This window comes from Pongo abelii, chromosome 2, assembly GCF_028885655.2.
Source record: "Pongo abelii isolate AG06213 chromosome 2, NHGRI_mPonAbe1-v2.0_pri, whole genome shotgun sequence".
Lineage (NCBI taxonomy): Eukaryota > Metazoa > Chordata > Mammalia > Primates > Hominidae > Pongo > Pongo abelii.
In genome coordinates this window covers 139,717,877-139,739,299 of record NC_085928.1, presented here as the reverse complement: position 1 = coordinate 139,739,299, position 21,423 = coordinate 139,717,877, and the positions used below count along the sequence as shown (strand labels likewise).

Sequence of the window (21,423 nt, the reverse complement as noted above, 5' to 3'; positions counted from 1 at the left end):
GTCCAATTGCTGTCTCAAGCTCAACATTTCCAAAGCTGAACTCTTGGTCTTTAACAACTCGTCAGACCTGCTCTACTCACAACTGTCTCGTATTTCAGTTGACAACATCTTCATCCTTTAAGCTGATTGTGCTAAAAGCCTTTCTGGCATCTTTGACTCTTGTTTTTCTTTCATATCCCACATTCGATCTGTCAATATTGGCTCTAAGTTCAAAATATATCTAAAATATCACCATTTCTTACCCATGATATCCAAGCCATCATTATCCCTTGCATCTTAATTCATCTCCCCACTGCCACCTTTGCAGGCTTGTATTCTATTGACAGCACTACAGCAGAGTGATATTTTAAAACATGAATCAAATCATCTCACTCCTCTATCAAAACCCTGCAACGGACTATACTCAAAATAAAATCTGGAGAACTTTTTAAAAGGTAGTTTTAAAACATATCTGCAAACTTTGGGATACTCCTCACACTTCAAGGTGGAACTGAATCTCCCTCACCTTGCTTAGGGACCAGCCTCAGCGACCAGTGACTCATTTCTAATGACTAGAATGGGATGGAAGTGACGGAGCATGACTTCAAAAGCTGGCTCTGTCTCTCTCTCGAGGCTCATTGAACTCCACTACTATATTGTGAGGAAACCCAGACCACATGGAAAGTTTACATATAGGTGGTCTGGCCACAGCCCCAGCTGAAGTCCCAACCAACATCAACCACCAGACATGTGAAGAAGCCTTAGGGATGATACCAGCCCCAACCTTCAAGCCATACTCACGGATGCTGAGGAAAGTAGAGATATACTTTCCCACTGAGCTGTGCCCAAATCACAGATTAGTGAACAAAGTGTTTTCATCGAGTTAAGCCATAAATTTTGGAATAATTTGTTACATAGCAATAGATAACTTAAACATAATCCTTCATAAGGCCATATCCAATATGATTCTCCTCCTCAATTCCTCTTTAACTTCATTTCTTTGACTCACTTTTTCATACCACTTCATGCATACTGGCATCATCATTGCTGTTCCTCAAACAAACCAGGTACATTTCCACCTTGCAGCCTTTCTTTCTCTTTTTTTTTTTTTTTGAGATGGACTCTCACTCTTGTTGCCCAGGCTGGAGTGTAACGATACATTCTCATCTCACTGCAATATCTGCCTCCCAGGTTCAAGCAATTCTCCTGTCTCAGCCTCCTGAGTAGCTGGGATTACAGGTGCCCACCACTATGCCCAGCTAACTTTTGTACTTTTAGTAGAGCCAGGGTTTCACCATGTTGGCCAGGCTGGTCTCGAACCCCTGACCTCGTGATCTGCCCACCTCGACCTCCTAAAATGCTGGGTTTACAGGCGTGAGCCACCATTCCCGGCCACAGCCTTTGTTTGTGTTAGCTGTTGCCTCTGCCTGGAATGACCTTGTCCCTGATATCTACATAGCCTTTCAAGGACAAGCTTTTCCTTTGCCTCCTTCAAATCTTTGCTCAAGTGTCAGCCCCTCATTGGCAAGCCCTGGCCATATTTTTAATACTTGCCCAAACCTCCCCGCTGGCACTCCAGGTACCCTTACCTTGCTATACTTTCATTTTTATTTCATAGTGTTTTCACTTTATAACACACTGGATAATTTACTTATTTACTGTGGTACTATCTCTAAGATCCCCAGCTGTGCTCTTAATATGTAAACTCCATGAGGGCAGGGTTTTTTTTTTTTTTATTACTGTTACTCTTCACTGCCATTTCCTGAGCTACTAGAAGAGTTCTTAGCACATAGTAGGTGCTTAGTAAATACACATTGACAGAATAGCTATATATCACCTCTTACATACACACTTATAAGTTTCTCTTTAAGCCCCTGTACAGTTCTGAGTCAAAACAAAATTATGTCCAAAGGACCACGGGATTAAAATGAGACCAACATTCTGAGATCACTTTTCAGTTTTCCCTGAGGAAAGTGATTAAGAAGGCAAGACCAGGAACCAGTCTGGAATTTTCTTTTCCTGACAGAAGGAATTCTGACAAAATTGCTACATTCTGAATAATGAAAAAATATGCTTTTAAAATGTGTCCACTCATAGATGCATAATGAAGAGCCCCCTCTCCCTTCCAAAAAAAGGAGATTCACTCAGGCTGACACATATCTTAAAAGAATATGTTTTATTTTCCTGAATCAGGGGTCATATGAGGGTAACATCAGCTCACTTGTCCTGGATTTGTGTTTCTGAGGAATTTCTGGATTACTATGATGCATGAAACATAAATCAACAGCATAAAATATAAATATACGCATTAATGAATACATACAAAGTGAACGCCTGTGAAAATACAACTTCGACAGAAGAATAGAACATTCTCATCATTCGTGTTTTCCTTCCTGGTCCTAGCCACCTCCCTCCACAAGAGGATTACAGACTGGAGTTCCCAGAAAACAGTCTCTGAAACAGAGACTAGCATGTAGGACATTTATATGGGAGTGTCTTTAAAATCAACACCTGTGGAACGAAGAAAAGAGCAAAATTAGGCAGCGAGAGAAGTTGGGATGTGGTGCAGTCCAGTGGAAGGCCTCAGTGAACCCCATAAGCAGCTCTGGGATGGCCTGCAGAGTTATCCCAAGTTGTTGGGCTGGGATTTTATAACTCAGTGTTGACCAGTCACTGGATGCGTCTGCCCATGGAAGGTAAATTTCTCTTCCTCTGAGGAAATTCTCAATGAGGACTGACCTCTGAGAGTCACCTTCCAGCAGCACTCACAGCAGCTGAAGAACAAATTCTTCATTCCTGAAGTGGGATGTAGGCAACACATCACGGCGTCTACCATGTTTCTGTCCTGACTTCAATGGTGACCACATATTTGGATTTTTTTCTAGTTTTACCACATAAAGGATAACAATATAATTTTAATTTTGCCTTATTTTGGAGCTTAGATAAATGAAATCCTACTGTATGCATACTTCTGTGTCTTTCTCAAATACATGCTTTTAAGATTTAGTCAATGTGGCGTAATCTTAATTCAATTTCATTCATTCATTTTCATTGTTGTACACCTTATTTTAATGTACTACAGCATATTCACACATTTCACTCTTTTGTTTGTTTGTTTGTTTTCCGTTTGTTGAGACAAGGTCTCACTCTGTCACCCAGGCTGGAATGCAGTGCACAGTCTTGGCTCACTGCAACCTCTACCTCCCAGGTTCAAGTGATTCTCCTGCCTCAGCCTCCCAAGTAGCAGGGATTACAGGCACCCACCAACATGCCTGGCTAATTTTTGTATTTTTAGTAGAGATGGGGTATCACCTTATTGGCAAGGCTGGTCCAAACTCCTGACCACGAGTGATCTGCCCACCTTGGCCTCCCAAAGTGCTGGGATTACAGGCATGAGCAACCACGCCCAGCCTACATATTTCACTCTTAATGAACGCGTGGGTTGTTTACAACTTGGGTTTTTTTTTAAAAAATGCTGCTGTGAACATCATTCATGAATGTGGTTGTATCTTGGTCATCAAGCAAATGAGTTTTCAGGGAATATGCTTACGAGTAAAATTGCTGGTTCATAGTACTTAAATTTTTAATTTTACTAGAAAATGCCAAAACATTTTCTAATATTTGCTTCCAAAAGCCATGTTTGAGGGTTCCCATTTCTCTATATCTGTATCTCTGGAGACAGGCCTGGAAATGCTTCAGTAACAACCCCCTAATTTTGGTGGATTACAAAAACAAAGGTTTCTTTCTCAATCATATTTTGTGTCCATCATGGTCAGCTGTTGAATGATCACCACAGGCTCCAGGCTGATGGAGAAGATTCTTTCTGTAACATTGCTGTTATCTTAGAATGTTTTACTTTTCTAGATATATATTCATATTGTGTATGAATAGAAACTATATTACATCTTCCTTTCCAATTATTCTGCTTCTAAATGTTTTCTCTAATCTAATTGTGTTGGTGTTTTAAGTATTTTGAGGCTATATTATTACATGAATACAAATATACAATTTTTATTTTTTTTTATCATTAGGAATTGACCCTAGGCCAGCCAACTGACCAACAGACTGGTAGCTGACTAGACACATGAGCAAGCCCAATCACAACTTTTTGCAATTAATAATTACCCCAAAACTTAGTGTTTTAAAACAACAGCCATTTATTTAGCTCAGTATTCTGCGGGTCATAAATTTGGGTTGGGTTCAGCTGGATGGTTCTCCTGTCCTCAGCTGGGCTTGCATCTTTTAGCTTCCTAAGAGATTAGCTAAAGAAGGAATGCTTTTGTTTGCAGAATTTAGAGAGACTATAAAGGTGCAAGTAATGTTTCTCTCCTCTCCAGTCTCCTCAGACAGAAAAGACCAAAGCCCAAAAAAATAGAGTATCTTCTATGAAGTCACCAGGAAAGCTGCGGAGGGAACCAGATGCTGAATTCACATGCCCCAGTCTTGGTATTTCCCATAACACTGTAATCCCAACATTGACCCTCCAGCTTTATTAGAAATATACCTTTGAGATTATTCAAAAGTTAAAGGAAGAACCCACCATGAGATCACAAGAGGTCAGAAATTAAAGGAAGAACCATAAACAGTACACAGTCAGCATGATCTCCACTCAGGAGAGCTCGGGGAAAATCCCTGTATGCATTTATACATTTTGATACATGGCTGGGAACCAAGTTCTGAGCCTACCAATCGCAAACCCTCCACTTTTCTAGGATCAGTGAACTCCACTACATGTTTAAAAGCGCAAAGCAGTCAATTCACATAATGATTAAAACCCTTAAACTTTGCAGAGCGAATCAAGCAGATGCCAAGTCAGTTCAAAACACATTTTAACTCTAATTTTAGGCTACCAATTGAATCATGGTGTAAGATTTGATGCCACTTGACTTTTCTGGGTCTCAATTCTTTCATCAGATAAATTAATATCCCCAAAGCAGTGCAAGGTTATAATTAACAAAATAACAGATCCAAGGAGGAATTTAAAAACACATGAACCTTTTTACAATTGACTGATGGAGGCAGATGCCCTGGTGTCTGAAACAAATGCAGAACAAAAATAAATGCAGAATTACAAAGCAAAAAGTTGTCCTAGAGCAAGAGATATAGAAGGCAACCAACTGTTGGGGTGGCTGTGGGGCATTTCTAACAGTCTGAAAACTGGCAGGGAGTTTAAATATCAGAACTAAAGGGAGAAGCGTCAGGCCCTGTCCTGGGCAGGGGATTCCAAGATGAAGAGGCTCATGGCCTAATAAGGAGACTAATTGGCAAATGGTGTGAAATAGAGGGAAAAGGGCAAAAAGATAAGGGTATACAAGGCAGCCTATAGGAGCTACTGATTAATTCTTTCTTGAAAGGGGGCAATGGGAGATGTTTTCCTGAGAGGCAATGAGAGCTGAGCTGGGTTTTGACACACATAATGGATATGGTACATAATAGATGCCTATTAAACATTTGTAAATAAGTTAAATAAAGGCATTTCCCACAAAAGTATCACCAAGGGCAACAGCATAGGTGAATGGAATATGGCATTTCCAGGAAATGGTATTGCTCAAATGAAAAGTTGGAGGGTCAGAACAACCACCACCATAGGTGAGGCTAGAGATGAATGCAGAGGCTAGAGATGAATGCAAAGGCTAGATCTCTGAGAACTTGCACAAATTATTTTCATTGTGTCCTGTTGGATTTTGGAAGCTAGGGAAATTTGAAAACAATGCAAAAGGACATTCCAGGTAAAGGAACTATGATGAGTGTGGTTTGTGCTCTGCAGTTCCTGCTTCAAGGAAGAACTTGTTACCCCACCTGCTAGGAGTGCTGTGAGCAGAAAGGCTTCAGCTGGTCGACTTTAGAGTCTGCCACAGTTTCAGAGCTGCCTCCTCCGCAGGTATGCCCTTCTGGGTGATGGAGGCAGGGGATACAGACCCAGCCAAGTTAGCCCACACTGGGGTAACTCACACAAGCCCACTTAGGTGCAGAGATCCCTGCAGGGTTGGCTGAGGCTGCCATAACAACTGACCTGCACTGCCGTTCAACTTCTCTTTCAGTCCATTCCTACTTCCACCCAGGCCAGAACCACAGGGGTGGGGGGTGATGGGGTGGGGTGTGGGGGTGGGGTGGGGTGGGGTGAGGGTGGTGGGGTGGGGTGGGGTGGTGGGGTGGGGTGTGGGGGTGGGGTGGGGGGTGGGTTGCGGGGGTGGGGGGGTGAGGGGGTGGGGGGGTGGGGTGGGGGGTGGGGGTGGGGTGGGGGGATGGGGTGGGGGGGTGGGGGGATGGGGTGGGGGGGTGGGGTGGGGGGGTGGGGTGGGGTGGGGGGGTGGGGGGTGGGGGGGTGGGGTGGGGTGGGGGGGTGGGGTGGGGGGTGGTTTGTGGGGGTGGGGGGGTGAGGGGGTGGGGGTGGGGGGTGGGGATGGGGTGGGGGGGTGGGGGGTGGGGTGGGGTGGTGGGGTGGGGTGTGGGGGTGGGGTGGGGGGTGGGTTGCGGGGGTGGGGGGGTGAGGGGGTGGGGGGTGGGGGTGGGGGTGGGGTGGGGGGATGGGGTGGGGGTGGTGGGGGGTGGGGGGATGGGGGGGTGGGGAGGTGGGGGGTGGGGGGTGGGGGGGTGGGGAGGTAGGGGGGCAGCAGATGGAAGAGCAGGGAATCTGAGGCAGAAATCAAGCCCATCCTCCCACCCCTGTAGCTCTGACTTTCAGAATTCTTTGGTGGCAGCTAACGGTTTGGAACAAATGCAGTATAGCTCAAGGAGCCCTAGTCTCAGGATAAAAAGGAGTTCAAGGCCAATTGCTGTTACGGGTCTGAGCCAAGCCACATCACTTCTGTAAGATAGTTTCTTTATCCCAAAAAGGGGACGAACAATGCCAACACCCAAGATTTAGTGGTGGGGCTGGGCAAATACATGACATAACATGGGAAAGTGCTTTATAAACTGTGTATACAAGAGTGGGTATGAATATTGAAACAATAGACAATTGTTTCTGCCCTTGGCTATATTGTTGCTACCTCGGAATTTGTGGAGTATAAGGTTTATGCTGAGCGTCAGAGGAGCTCCGTGAAAGGGTTATACCGCCACCTAGTAAACACAGGGAGAACTGCAGTTGGATCTCATGAATGTTCCAAGGATGGGTAAACTTTAAAATCCTAAGCCCCTATCGGCTGAATGGACTCTCTTGGCAAAGGGAACCCCAGAAATACCTTAAAACTGTATTCCCAGCCATGACGGGATGGAAAGTCAGACATGCCTGGTTATACCTCCTCCCTTTTAGAGTTTAGACACAACTGACCAGCGTTAATGTTAAAATAGGGATCATAAGACTGACAGAGGAGACTTTTCATGGCAATAAGATACCAAATTATAAACAGGACCTAAGACCACGCCAGGCAAAGGGTTAAGTCACTCACTCCTGCACTTAAAGAATCAACTATGTTCTAACTGCCACAAGGTTTCTCTTTTTCTCTAGCAGCTAAACAAGCACTGGCCTCCAGATAAACAGTATTAAAACAATTACAACTCATCCAGCTCACAGATGCTGATTCACTGAACCCCTGTTCCACCAACCAGAAACAGCTTTGACTGGACAAGAGGCTGATTTCAGTAACTTTCTCCTGATGAGAAGACCACCAGCCATGGACTGGTTCTTGCTGGTTTACAGAGACTGCACACCTGTGTGCCTTCATGTCCTGAAAAGATCTTTTGACATATAGGGGCTAGATATAATACATTTCATCTATTCATTTCAAAATGAACATCAGTCATAAGTTACATGTATGTTTATCTAATATGCCTGTGTCAGGACCACTTTCTTGAATACTCAGCTCCTCCTGTAACTTGTTGAACATGTATGTTTAGCCAACCTGTTCAGCATAAAACTCCTACCCCAACCCCTCCTCCTTCCAAACGCCTGTCTCTGGTCTTGGCTAGAGGCAGGCTTCCCAGCCTGTGAGACAACCACCTTGCAGGCTGTAACCTTTTATAAGAATTAAAGCCTCCTCTCTTCTAAATTTATAAATTATGTTTTTTCTTAAGTTAACAAATGGGGACAATCAACACACTTGAATGTTTCTTCCCAATGATGTTCTTATTATTGAACCTTTGCCTTGATGTTCCCAACTCCTGGACATAGGAAGGGAAGAATGGGAATAAGAAATAGAAAATGAATCACAGTTCAAATCAAATACCATCCTCAGGATAGATCACTTTGGCCATTTTATGCTCAGGCAGCTGAAGTTATGCCTAAAACAGAGAAATGCATATATACCCATTCATAAGATGAGCAGCTCTGTGGCAGGATGGAGCATCTGCCATTTAATTCCTGTCAAAAATCAGTTGCATGTACTGTGTTAGGGAAGAAAAAGAAGATAGTATATTCATTCATTAGAAAAAGCCTGGATTATATCAAAACGGTTACCTTTGGGAGAAAAGATTATAGGTGAACTTTATTTTTTCCATGTGCATTTCTGTGTCTTACAGATTTGCTACCATGAACACAGTCATCCTTTTGTGATCATATTAAAATGATTGTTATAAAAATAGAATTTAAAATGTGCTTCTTTGAACATTTTGTATAAAGCTGATTCCATCCCACCTGCTATGTCACCAGACTGTGTGGAGGAACACACAGATTATAGCAGTCACACTTACGGAACCAGGAACTTACCAGAGAGCAACTCCATCCTGTGTCCCTGGGGGACAACCAGCTGCTTGTGATCAGTTATGGACTGAATGTTTGTGTTTCCCCAGAATTCTTAGGGTCCCCTAATGTGGCTATAGTTGTATTTAGGGCCTTAGGAGGTAATTAAAGTTAAATGAGGTCATAAGAATGGTCCCCAGTCCAATAAGAGTGGTGTGCTTATAAGAAGAGACACCAGAGCCAGGTGCAGTGGCTTATGCCTATAGTCCTAGCTACTCAGGAGACGGAGGCAGGGAGATCATTTAAGCCCAAGACATTGAGGCTAGGCAAGGCAATATTGATATAGTGAGGCCCTGTCTCACATGAAAAAAAAAAAAAAAAGACACCAGAGAGCTTGGGTCTTTTCTCTCTTGCTGTCTTTATGAGCATGCAATGAGGAAAGGCCATGCGAGGACCCAACGGGAAGGTAGTCATTTGCAAGCCAGGAAGAGCGCCCTCGGTGCTGTGATCTTGAACTTCTAGCCTCCAGAACTGTGAGAAATAAATTTCTGTGGTTTAAGCCCGTGGTATTTTGCTATGTCAGCCCCAGCTGACTAATGCATGATCCACCAACCAGAAACAGCCGTGCATCCTCAGTGCCCCACAGATCTCCTCCACACAGTTCCCAATTCTGTCTGGAAGCTGGGCCCATGGTTAGAGGCCCAGAGAATCAAGCCATGAGGCAGAGGAAAATCTCACAAAAAACACAATTTTCCTTAATATCTTTGCTGCGAAATGTTTCATCCATGGTGAATGTAAACCTTTCATTTCACTTTTCATTAATAATGTCAGCCTTGATTGTTGAGTCACCATGTTTTGAAGGACAGAGATCACTATAATGGGTGCCAAAGGGTTGGTCTCATGGAAAAATCACTGCTGTCTCTTCATCAACCACAGTGTCACAAAGTATAGCACAGATTGCAGTGAGCAAGAATCACACAGTCTCATGCCAAATGATTTAAAAAAGAATGCCTTTATTTATCTACATTAAGTAGTAAGGATGAAGTTCGTTCACATTAGATGTCCCTTTTTCCATGCCCTGTCTTTGACTAATATTTCCCTATTCTCTGGTGGTAAAAAAACAAACCAAGTTTCGATTCATTTCTGAATTAGGTTTTTCTCACTGCTTACACTGATTTTTATTTTGCTACATAGCACCCCCAAATTTTAAAATAATATAAGTCAAGTTCAAGTTTCTTTTTCATTCAGTTCTAATTCATTTAAATATCTTTCAGTTACTTTTTTAACTATTAGAATTCAGTCCTCAAGTCACAAATCATCTGGTCCAAGTCCTTGTTGGCGGGAAAACATTCAGGCGTTTAGGAATCTGATGTCCAAGGAGTTGGAATGGGCTATGTCACTTCTGAGCTGTGAGGTCCTGCCTCAGCCATGGTAATCTCCATTTCATCAGCATTAAAAGCTCTGCCTTTAACAGTAACAGGGCTCTGCCTCTACTGTTACTGTATTGGGACACACTGAGCCTCACATTCTTCCTTGGTTTCAAACCGGTTGGCATTGCCCCCACAGCTGCCATACCAGAACTGCTGGCAAACCTGTTCCTCCTTGTTGTAATACCACTTCAGGGTGTAATCCTGACACTCGCCTTCCATTGGATCCATGGAACAAGGACCTGCAACAAAATAAACACAGAGCTGAATTTCCTGCATGACCATGACAGAAAAAGAGCAATGGTTTGGAGTCACAGACCTGGGAATGAATCTCAGCCTCACCACCAACTAGTTCTGTGACCTTAAGCAAGTAATTTAACCCCTCAGAGCCTCAATTTCCTCAGCTATAAAAGCAATATTTTTAAAAACTTCTATATCACAAGTATGTTATAAAGTGTCATATAACATATGTGAAATGTGCAACATAGTTAGTTATAGCTATGACTTTGCACAGTACCTGGAAGACATACAACAGATAATGTATAGATGAGTGAATAAATGAATGAATATTAATAAATCTTTCTGATACTGAGCACTCCTCACTTGTGCATTATACTGCTTTCCCTCCTTTTGCAAACCATCCCAATTGCTTGTCTCCAGTCTTCTAATGACCTAAGCAAATCTAGCTTATTTATTATTTATAGTACCCTGACTCTTGCCTGAGAAATTAAGACATCTATTAAAGGAAAAACATGATGTTCCTGAACAATTAAAAACAGCATTGGAAATCAACACATTACAACAAAGCAAGATCTGAGACTCCCTGAATTTTACATGAGGCAATGATTTTCCCAGGTATATAACCCTCCCCACCTCAACTTCTAGGGAGAACAGATTTCCTTGGGTATCCTTTGTATCACATAGAAGTATTTCTGACCCAGGTTGGCCCTGAAGCACAGGATGCTGCCATCCTCCCCATAGTTCCTCCTAGGGCTTCCATGTACCCTTAAATAAAGAGGATACTATCTTCAAAAACACAAGCCTTAAAATTCATGCTTCGTTTCTGTGAAACTATCTGCTAACCTCCCAACAGTATAATCAGCACAGACTAGTTTTCTAGGAGAGGTGACCAGATGTACTGTACCCACAGGGATGAGATATGCTCTTAGTATGGTAAGAAATTGATCATGGAAATAGTTCTATGCTTTGAGTAGTCATATTTGAATTTGCTCACTGCATGACCCCTACTCTGGAGGATATAAGATAACAAGCAGTACAGGCCCAGGAGAAGTAAGAGAAATACTTATTCAAAAACCTGTTGTTGTCAACAGAAAAACACTCCAATGGAGAGCTCTTTGCTCTACTCTCTAGAGCCAACAAATAGACTCAGGGGTTAGTTATCAGCTGGCACCAACCTCTGCCATTACAACTGATTCTGAACTGACAAACCAAGAATTCATTCAAATATATCCATCACTTTTCCTAGGGACACTCTGTCATCTTTAGAACCTCCACCCTTGCTTTGGGTCGGAAAGACAATCAAACAGGGACTGCTCTTCCTAAATTAGACTTCTAGAGTAGCACTTTCTATAACGATGACATGTTTGATATAATGGAAAATCTGTGCTGTCCAATACAGTAGACACCACTCCCATGTGGCTGTTGAGCATTTGAAATGTGGCTAGTGCAATCAAGGAACTGAAATTTTAATGTCATTTAATTTTGAATTATTTACATTTAAATGTAAATAGCCAATGTGGCTAGCAGTTATTATATTGGTCAGTACAGCTATAGGTGAAAGAGTCCTTCATGCTTTATGCTAATTATCTCTAAATTATCTTTGTAGCTTAACACTCAGAATACCACTAGTCTTAATTTTTCTTTTACCAGTATGTTAAGGCATTGAGGGCCAACAAATTTTTACCCAAGCAATTATTGCTAGCCCCCAGTCTTATATTTGGCTTTATTTTTTACCATGAATATTAACCTTTGCCTTCTTGGAAGAACTATGTGGTGGCAGTAACAATTTTACTCACAGTCGTTCATGGAATCCAGGAGTAAAGAAAGGTAAAGGTGCAGAAAGAGAAAAGAGTTGGCAGGTACGAACAGCAGCTACAATGAAATTATAATTTTGCTCCAGCTTATTCTATTCCCTGGCATATATGTCTTATAGCCCTACTTGGAGGAGAAAACCAAAAAATTGGTCTGTGTGCTCTGGATATAACACTGAAATTGAAAATGTACCAAGATCAGCCTGGCACCTGCGAAGAGAGATAACTCATTTAATTCTTCACAGGTAGGCGCAATGAAAGGTAGCAGGCACTATGGCAGAATTTGTCTTAAGATTCAGGAGAACCAAGGAGGCTGTGAAAATTTAAAACTACCTGGGGGCATAGAAAAAAACTCTAAGGAGAGGCGAAACTTCAGCTGAGTAGTAAAAGATGAGTAGATATAGCCCACGTGGACACTGTGGAGGAAATATAGACAGTCAGGTGAGGGTAAGCAATGGTACAGAGATCTGGAATAAATCGCAAGGCATAAAGGCCACGAAAGGCATATGCAGGGAAGTGGCAGCCAGTAAAGCCCCAGAGGACCAAAGCAGGGGTCTAATTGTAAAGGCCCGTGTGCCTTCCATAGGCACCTGAACATTATCTTCTAAACAATGAGGAACCATAGAAGAGGAGAAGAGACACAACCATATTTGTGTTTTAGAAATGTCAATCAGCTGTTTAGAATGGAACTGGAAGGAGGACAAATTGGAAGAAAGCAGACCAGTTAGACAGCAGGAGGCAAGGGAGAAGAGGTCAACTAGAACAATATTGGGCAATCAGGCATTTTTTTGAAAGAAGACATCCAAGCAGCCAACAAATGTGAAAAAATACTCAACATCAATAATCATCAGAGAAATGCAAATTAAAACCACAAGGAGATAGCATTTAGAGTAGTCAGAATGACTATTATTAAAAAGTCAAAAAACAACAGATGTTGGTGAGAACGTGGAGAAAGGGAACGCTAGTGGTGGGAATGTAAATTAGTACAATCGCTATGGAAAACAGTATGAAGAGTTCTCAGGGAACTAAAAATAGAACTACTCTTCAATCCAGCATCTCCACTTCTGAGTATCTGCCCAAAGGAGAAGAAATTATTATATCAAAAAGATACCTACACCCGTATGCTCATAGGCACACTACTCACAATAGCAAAGTCATGGAATCAACCTAAATGCTTATCAATGAATTATTGGATTAAAAAGTGGTATATATACCATGGAATACTACTCATCCATAAAAAAGAAAGAAATCATGTCTTTTGCAGCAACATGGATAGAACTGGAGGATATTATCCTAAGTGAAATGATACAGAAATAGAAAGTCAAAAACTGCATGTTCTCACTGGTATGTAGGAGCTAAACAATTGGTATATGTGGACATACACAGTGGAATAAGACACTGGAGACTCCAAATGGTGGGAGGGCCAGGGCAGGGGCAGGGGCGTGTAGGGTGAGATACTATCTTTTGGGTACAATGTACACTATTTGGGTAATGAGTACTCTAATAGGCCAGACTTCACCAATGTGCAATATATCCACATGTACTTGCACTCCTAAATCTAATTAATTAATTTTTAAAAAACAATACTGAGTTTTCCATTCCTGGGCCAGTGGTAGTTCATACCAATAAAGATAGTTGGTAAAGGAAGAGAAGGAAATTTGAATGGGAAAGACAATGAGTTGGGTTTGTTGAACTAAGTTGGTTTGATGTGACTGCAGGCAAGTCCAGTGGAATGATCTGGAGGGTAATTGAATACACTAGGCTGTAGCACAGGAGAGAGTTAAAGTGGAAGATACGGATTTGAGAGTCACCAGCACAGAGGGGATAGTTGATGTTGTGAGGGAAAAAAAAAGCATGCCTAAGTAGTGTGGTGGGTGCAGAGTGTTTGGAGGACTGAAGAAAGAATCGTGGGGAAGGGTGTAGCAGATTCATCATGACATTAATAAACGCTAGGCTTCAGAGCAAATCATTTGCATAAGGCTCTTCTAAATGAATATTCACTTTTCACTTAATTTTAACAATTTTTAAAATCTTTTTCTTAAAGAGGGCCCCCAAATTGTACAAATTCCATAAAACCTGAATCCCTCTGTGAAGGTGGGTCTGGGAAGAGGAGCCCACAAAGACAGACTGGCCAGAATAGAAGAACAAGAGGAGAATGTTGTCTCCAAAGCTGTGAGAGGAGAGGGTTTAAAGAGGAAGGTAGTGGCCAACAGTGGCCAGATCCCAAGAAGCACAAGTCAACAAGGTCTGGAAGAGCCCTTTGGTCTTTCTTGACAATTCAGAATAAGAGAAGGGCCAGTTCTTTTCTCCAGCTGGAGGGCAGGAAGAGAGGCTTGCAGAAATACAGAAAGTTACAGGAGGTTGCGCTCGGTCACCTTTATTTCTTTTGAAAAGAATAAAAAAAGAGGGAGGCATATCTGCTAGAGGAAGAGGCATGGGGGAGGAGGTGGTAAGGGTTTTGAATGGCCTTGGAATGAAAACAGAAAGGAAACTGGCCAGCCAGAGCCACGAAACAACAGAGCAGCTGAGAACTATCAGAGACCTTTAAACCTCAGTTTTTGTCTGTGAATGGGATTGGATTAGTTGACTAGGAAACTCTCCCCCATCCTTTCCACCTTGATTTTATGAGAAAGAAGGCCTTAAAGCAGTAGTTCTCACTCTTGGTTGTTCAGTGGAATCACTGGGTAAGTCCCACACCCAGAGATTCTGACTGATTTGGGCTGAGGTCAATCTTTAAAGATCTCCAGGTGACTAATGTACAATCAAGACTGAAAATCACTACCTTAGTAAGATTACCTGAGGATATTCTATACTGAAAACATAAGAACCAACAAGATAAGTTCTTCTATGTTTAATATTCTAGCCTAAGGATGTGGTATTCCTATGTCTGTCTGATTCTGTTATTTATTTTGGACATGTGTTTGCTTTGAAATCTAAAAGGTAGCATGTATCATCAGCATCTTAACAACTAACTTGTGTGGATGTATATACTATGTGGCAAACACATGAATTATCAAGTTGTATTCTCAAACCTATGAGGTAGGGACTCATATAATCCCCACTTTACAGAGCAGAAAACTGAGTCACCGAGAGAGTGAATAACTCCCATGGCCACCCAGCCAGTAGCCCCAGATGGAGAATCATCTAGGCACATTCAAAACCTCAGATAAATGATCTCTCCTTTAATGTAACCAGGACTAACCACACCACTCACTAGAAACTCTTTCAGCTATCTTGAATCACTTTCCAGAATTTCACAGAGAAGTTTTCCTGTATCTCTTTCTCATGTGTTTAGTGTTCTGCTTAATTTGTTGATCACATATAAAAAGTAACTTAGCGGAGAGTACAGTGGCTCATGCCAGTAATCCCAGAACTTTGGAGGCCGAGGCAAGAGAGTCACCTGAGGCAAGGAGTTCGAGACCAGCCTGGCCAACATGGTGAAACCATGTCTCTACTAAAAATATAAAAATTAGCCAGGCTTGGTGGCGGGCTTTTGTAATCCCAGCTACTCAGGAGGCTGAGGCAGGAGAATCACTTGAACCCAGGAGGCGGAGGTTGCAATGAGCCGAGATCATGCCACTGCACTCCGGCCTGGGTGACAGTGAGACTCTGTCTCAAAAAAAAAAAAAGGAACTTGGCATTTGCATTACTGCATGCTGTAATCCAAAATTGATGCTACAGTTATTTTAGATGTATCCAAAATGTAGAGCCTCTCTCCAAGTAGGTACATTTCAAGGTCAGGAGTATCTTTATCACTTCTGCAATAACTCATTGCTTCTCTGCAAAGGTAGTGCAGACACTTCATAGAGTGTGCCTTCATAATATGCCCTGAAATAACTTTCATCCAGCTCCAGTTTGACAGCCAGGTGAAAGTTAGCCTTTGTCTGTCTTTCTTTTTAAACTATTTTCTTTAGCTGCATACATGAACCTGTGGATTTGTAAGCAAAGTGAATTTTAAAAAAAATTGCATGCTAACACAGTGCACAGGATTTTTTTTAAGAAAAAGTTAAAAATGAAAAAAGTGCATCCAACTTAAGGACCAAGAAGTAGTTTGGTTTTTACCAAAGGTAGTGTCTGCATTTATTTCTTTTCTAGTTCCTTTTTGTTTTGCTGGTGTTTCTTGTTCATTTTCTTCAATGTCATATTTGTTATTTTCATAATTTTCAAGTGCTTCTTGCTGAGTTATAGATGTTGTGATGTCTTTTCTCTTCTCTTCTAGAAAAACGCCTGTTGCTTCAAGTGCTTCCAAATCATCAGCCAAGCCAGACATACCAAACTGGTGCCTGGGCAACCTGTATAGAAACAATCCATGTCAAACTGCATGAAAAGAATCTCAAGAACTGAGAGGCTCAACTGTTGTTACTGTTATTGCTGTGATTTGTAAGCCTTATGTTTGGGCATTTCCTAATGACTGTGTTATTGAATTAACTATTTTCTTAGCTTTGCAGACATGTTTGAAAAATCAGAATGTATGTTTAGCATTATCAATTTTACCTCTGGGATATGGAATTCAAGCTTGGGGCGATATGGTAGAATGGAAATTGGTAGAAATTGGTAGAATGCCAAGACCAGCCTTGACAACATGGTGAAACTATCCCTACAAAAAGTACAAAACCAGCAGGGTGTGTTGGCATGGGCCTGTAGTCCCAGCAATGTGAGAGGCTAAGGCAGGAGGATTGCTTGATCCTGGGAAGTGAAGGCTGCAGTGAGCCGAGGTTATGCCATTGCACTCCAGCCCGGGCAATAGAGCAAAACCCTGTCTGAAGAAAAGAAAAGAAAGACAATCCATATCAGAACTGTCAAACCCAGGAGCATCCCAGGACCAGTGGTTTAGGTCAAGTTGAGGACTAGCATTGCATATGACCTTTCTTTAGGGAGAAAGTCTCTTCCACCTTGGGGCAGAGGTATGAACCAATCTCAACCCTGTCCTCAACCCACCTGTTGACAGGCGTGACTAATTGCAGCACAGTGTCCCCACGGTGTAGGCCCCCACATTCTTCAGTGAGCTCTGGAGGTGGGTACTGGTTTGTCCCACCTAAAAGTAAAATAAAAAATCAAGTCAAATATAAAATAATATAAAATTCTAAAATAAAATAAAAGAAAATATTATTCATGAAGACATCAAATTCAAAACATAAAATCAAGTAAAACAAAGTGTAAAATATAAAATAAAACAAATGAAACAAAATGGAATAAAACATAACAATATAAAAATAAAAGCAAAACATTAATGTTTTTAATCCTGGAAGACATAAAATCAAAAAGACATAAAATATATTCACATAAAGCATAAAATAAATATAATATAAAAGCAAATAAAACAAAATAAAAACATAAAATGTATCCTATTATGTAAATAATGCAAAGTAAAATCCAACCTAAGAGAAAAACAAAATACAAAATACAATCTAACATAATACAATATAAAAAATAAAGTAAAATTAAATTAAAACAGATTAGAAAAGTGATTCCTTCAGGCTGCTTCTCCTTCAAAGAATCTCTAAGCCATCAGCCTTCTATTACCTACATATATAAGAAATCTAAGGTTCAGAGACATTCATGAACTTTTCTATGATCACATAGCTCACTAATGGCAGAGCTAGGACTAGAACCAATTCACTGATCTTTGTACCTCTCAAATTGGAGAGGTACAAATGCTGTGTTAGTACTTCTAAGATGTCCATCAAACTCCTTTTATTCTTATAATGATGAAGGCACAGATGTCCCTCAAGGCTCCCAATGGGCTACCACAACCACCTATAAACTGAGAAACTAATGTCTCCAAGCAAGGAGGGCAAGGAGGCTCCACATGTTACAGCAAAGCACCCTGCACATAAGTTGAATTATGCACTGGAGGATGAAACCCAAGACAAACTGCTAACAATGTGACCAGGATAATACCCTTGCCATCGCAATTCTAAATCTCCATTATCATGCTAGGGATACAGATTTGGCTGCTCACGAATTTAATTCATCTAGTTATAAGAGAAAAAACAATAACAATTCCACTAGTTCTAATTGGAGTTAAGGATGCTCGAGCAGGGGGATGGGAAAGAATTCTGGCTAGGACCCACTGGCACAGCCCTTGCCCCTTAATCTTCACTGTTGGCTTCATCAATCCAACCTGAAATGGAAGACCCTAGACTTTTGTCCTGTCTCCCTTACTTTCTAGTGAGTCCCTGAAAACCCCTGACTCCACACTGCCATGTCAACCTCTACTTTAAAATAAACATCAAATAAACTAGGATCATTGGTATCATTCTCAATCTTGTAAGAAATGCAGACTCTTGTCTCCAATGCAGACCTACAAAATCACAATCTACATTTTAACAAGATCCCCAGGAGATTCATGTGCATGTAAAAATTTGAGAAGCACTGTCAAATACTATTGGAAACTGTAGTAATAAATAGTAATAGCAGTAACTATGCCTTATATGTGTACAATATTAGTGCTTTCAAAGCCCCTCCCTGAACATATGGCTTCACAATTAGAGAAAAGACTGCAATTCTCATTTTGACAAACGAGAAAATTGAAAAGTTACGTGGAAGACTGAGGCTCCCAGCCACCAAATGAGAAGTTCAGGACAAAAAACCATCACTAGGCTTGACACAATGTCAGGGCAGTAATAGTGCAGAGTTTTCAGGAAATGAGGTGCTCCCTGGCGTTTCCCAGGGATGCTGGGCTACAAACATTAGGCAATAGTGAATCTGCAACAGGCACCTGCATGCCCAAATGCCAGGCTCTGTAAATTCCTCTCCCCACTCCACCCAAGGTGCCCCAGTTCCCGGGGACTGCTCACTTTTTAGGAGTTTCAGGAAGGCCCGAGTGAATCCCCGAGCGTAGTTAACCTCTGGCTCCGAGACCCCTTGTAGGCGCAGTAGATGCTGCTCAGAGGGAGCACTGACCAGCTCGGCTAGCTCGGCTAGCTCATGGGTCCCCACACCCGGACCCAAGGCCAGCACAAAGAGGGTGATGCCCTTGCATTTGGCCTCCAGGGACAGAGTCCATAATTTCTCCCTGTCCCAGCTACTTGTCTCGCTGGCCACGATGGCGAAGAGGACTTGTGCCTTCCGCGGCCGAGGGGCTGCCAGGAGCACATTCTCCAGCGTCCACTCCAGGGCGTGGCCCAGGGCGGGGGTTCCCTGTAAGGGGCGGGCTGAAGCCTCGCGCACATGTCTCTGCATCTGTGTCCGGTTGCCATAGGTGGTCAAGTGGAAGCCCTCGCGCACAGGGAGGCGACCCACACCCGGCCAGAAGTTGGGTGTCGTGTGCGTCACCAGGGCCACACGCGCCCCACGGTGGGACGCGCTCGGCTGCTCAGCCACCTCCAGGTCTTCTAGCGCAGCGTCCACTAGACTCAAAGACCCGCGGTGCACGTCGGCATCCACTCCATAGGAGCTGTCCAACACAAACACCAAGTCCACGTCCACCTCCTGGGGCCCCGGCGCGCCAGCCGGGCATCCTGGGTCTGGTCTGCATTTGTCTAGGAAGGAAGTGCAGGGAGAGGCTGGAGTTAAATCACGCATCCCCTTCTTTTCCATGCAAAACACAGTTCCAGACCCTCAATAAGGACAGCTGTCTCTGAGCACTATCTTCCAGGCATTGTGGTGACGTGGCAAGTCAATGGGCACTGTAAATGAGCTCATTTCTCATAAGAAGAATTGAGATCGATTGCACACTTAATGTTTTCAACCACTAGGCCATATGGCTTCCCAGTCTCTGTGTTCACAGACATCACCTCTATTTCCTCCTCCAAAAAATAATTATAATCTAATAATAGATTATAATCTAACAATAGATAAATCAACACTAGTGGGAAACCACGTAAAAAAACATTGATTGCTAGAGCTGGAAGTGACCTTAACGACCATATGAAACTGCCTTTTTTTTAAGGTTAAGAAAAAAAGATCAAACATTGCCAATTTTAAATGAAAAGCTAATAGTGTAGTCTTAGAGCTCTAGAGCTGGTTCAGCATCAAAATGGCATGTAGAATTTTTTTTTCTTTTTTTTACTGTTGATTCCCAGGCTCTAGCCACGCCAAGATTCTGGTTTGGTAGTGTTGGGAGGGAGCTCAGTATCTATCACTGAAATGTACACAGGTATTCTGATGAACAACGGTGTTAGGGACCCACTGCTGGGGCAAAATCTTTCATTTAGAACTGGTGGGGGCAGGTGTTCTTAACCTGGGAACCACAGTCTCCCAAGGTGTCTGTGAATGAGGATGGGAAAAAATTACATCTTTATTTTCACTACCTCTATTGAAATGAAATTTAACATTTCTTTTCACTGTGCATAAAGACAACAAACAACTATAATACTAGTGATTCCGACACCAATAGAAATCACTGATTTCCTTATCACTGGTTGCAAATGGCTCAATATTATTTGCACTCACTAATACTTTGAAATAATAGTTATTAGACCTGCTAGATCTTATCGTTTAAAATGCTAATAAAGAAGCACATGACAAATGGGTTAAGAATGTGGTATACACAACAGAATACTATTCAGCCTTTTTAAAAAAGCAGGAAATTCTGTCATTTGTGATGTGGATGAACCTAGAGGACATTATGCTCAGTGAAATAAGCTGGGTACAGGAAGACAAATATTGCATGATCTCACTTGTATGTGGAATATAAAAAGTTCAAACTCATAGAAATAGAGTGTAGGGAGGGTGGCAGGGAGGTGAATGGGGAAAAGAGGTACATTGGTCAAAGGGTACAAAGTTTAAGTTAGACAGAAGGATAGGTTCTGGTGGTCTGTTGCACAGCATGGTGTTATAGTCAATAATAATGTATTGTATATTTCAAAATAGCTTTAAAAAGTGGATTTTAAACATATTCACCATACACAAATGATAAGTATTTGAAGCAATTGTTATGTTAATTGGCCTGATTTGATCATTCAACAATGTATACATGCATTGAAACATCACTGTGCCCCATAAATTTATATAATTATTATTTGTCAATTAAAAATAAAACTTTTAAAAATATATATTACTATATCAAAATTTTTAAGTATTTTGATAATTTCAATGTAATCATTTTCCTTTGTAATCCTGTTTTTATTTTCTGCATTGAAAACATTATTCTAAGGAGAGCATAGGTTTAACCAGATGCAGAAGGGATCTATGATACCAAGAAAGGTTAAAAACTCCTAATTCAGTCATTAGCAAAGCACAGGGGTAATAGTCAAGAGTTCAGCAACCTGGCTGCCTGGTTCAGTCCAGGTCTATTCCTTACTCAGCATGTGACCTTGGGTAAATTACTTAGTCTACCAGAACCTCAGTTTCCTCATTTGACACATGGAGGTAATGATGATGATAATAATAGTACTTCCTT

The 21,423-nt window shown here is 41.8% G+C and overlaps 1 protein-coding gene across 1 annotated transcript in view; it reads right to left on the bottom strand.

The window, feature by feature from the left end:
* Positions 1–9,647: 9,647 nt before the first annotated feature.
* Positions 9,648–21,423, bottom strand: part of LOC100461955 (collagen alpha-4(VI) chain-like) — an 89,528-nt gene continuing 77,752 nt past the window's right edge. Inside the window, exons 34-37 of the mRNA XM_054552577.2 lie at positions 18,878–19,561; positions 17,016–17,112; positions 16,140–16,369; positions 9,648–10,268 (exon numbers count right to left, since the gene is read on the bottom strand). Coding sequence (XP_054408552.2) covers positions 10,096–10,268; positions 16,140–16,369; positions 17,016–17,112; positions 18,878–19,561 — 1,184 coding nt within the window. The 3' untranslated portion in view covers positions 9,648–10,095. The remainder of the gene's footprint in view (positions 10,269–16,139; positions 16,370–17,015; positions 17,113–18,877; positions 19,562–21,423) is intronic.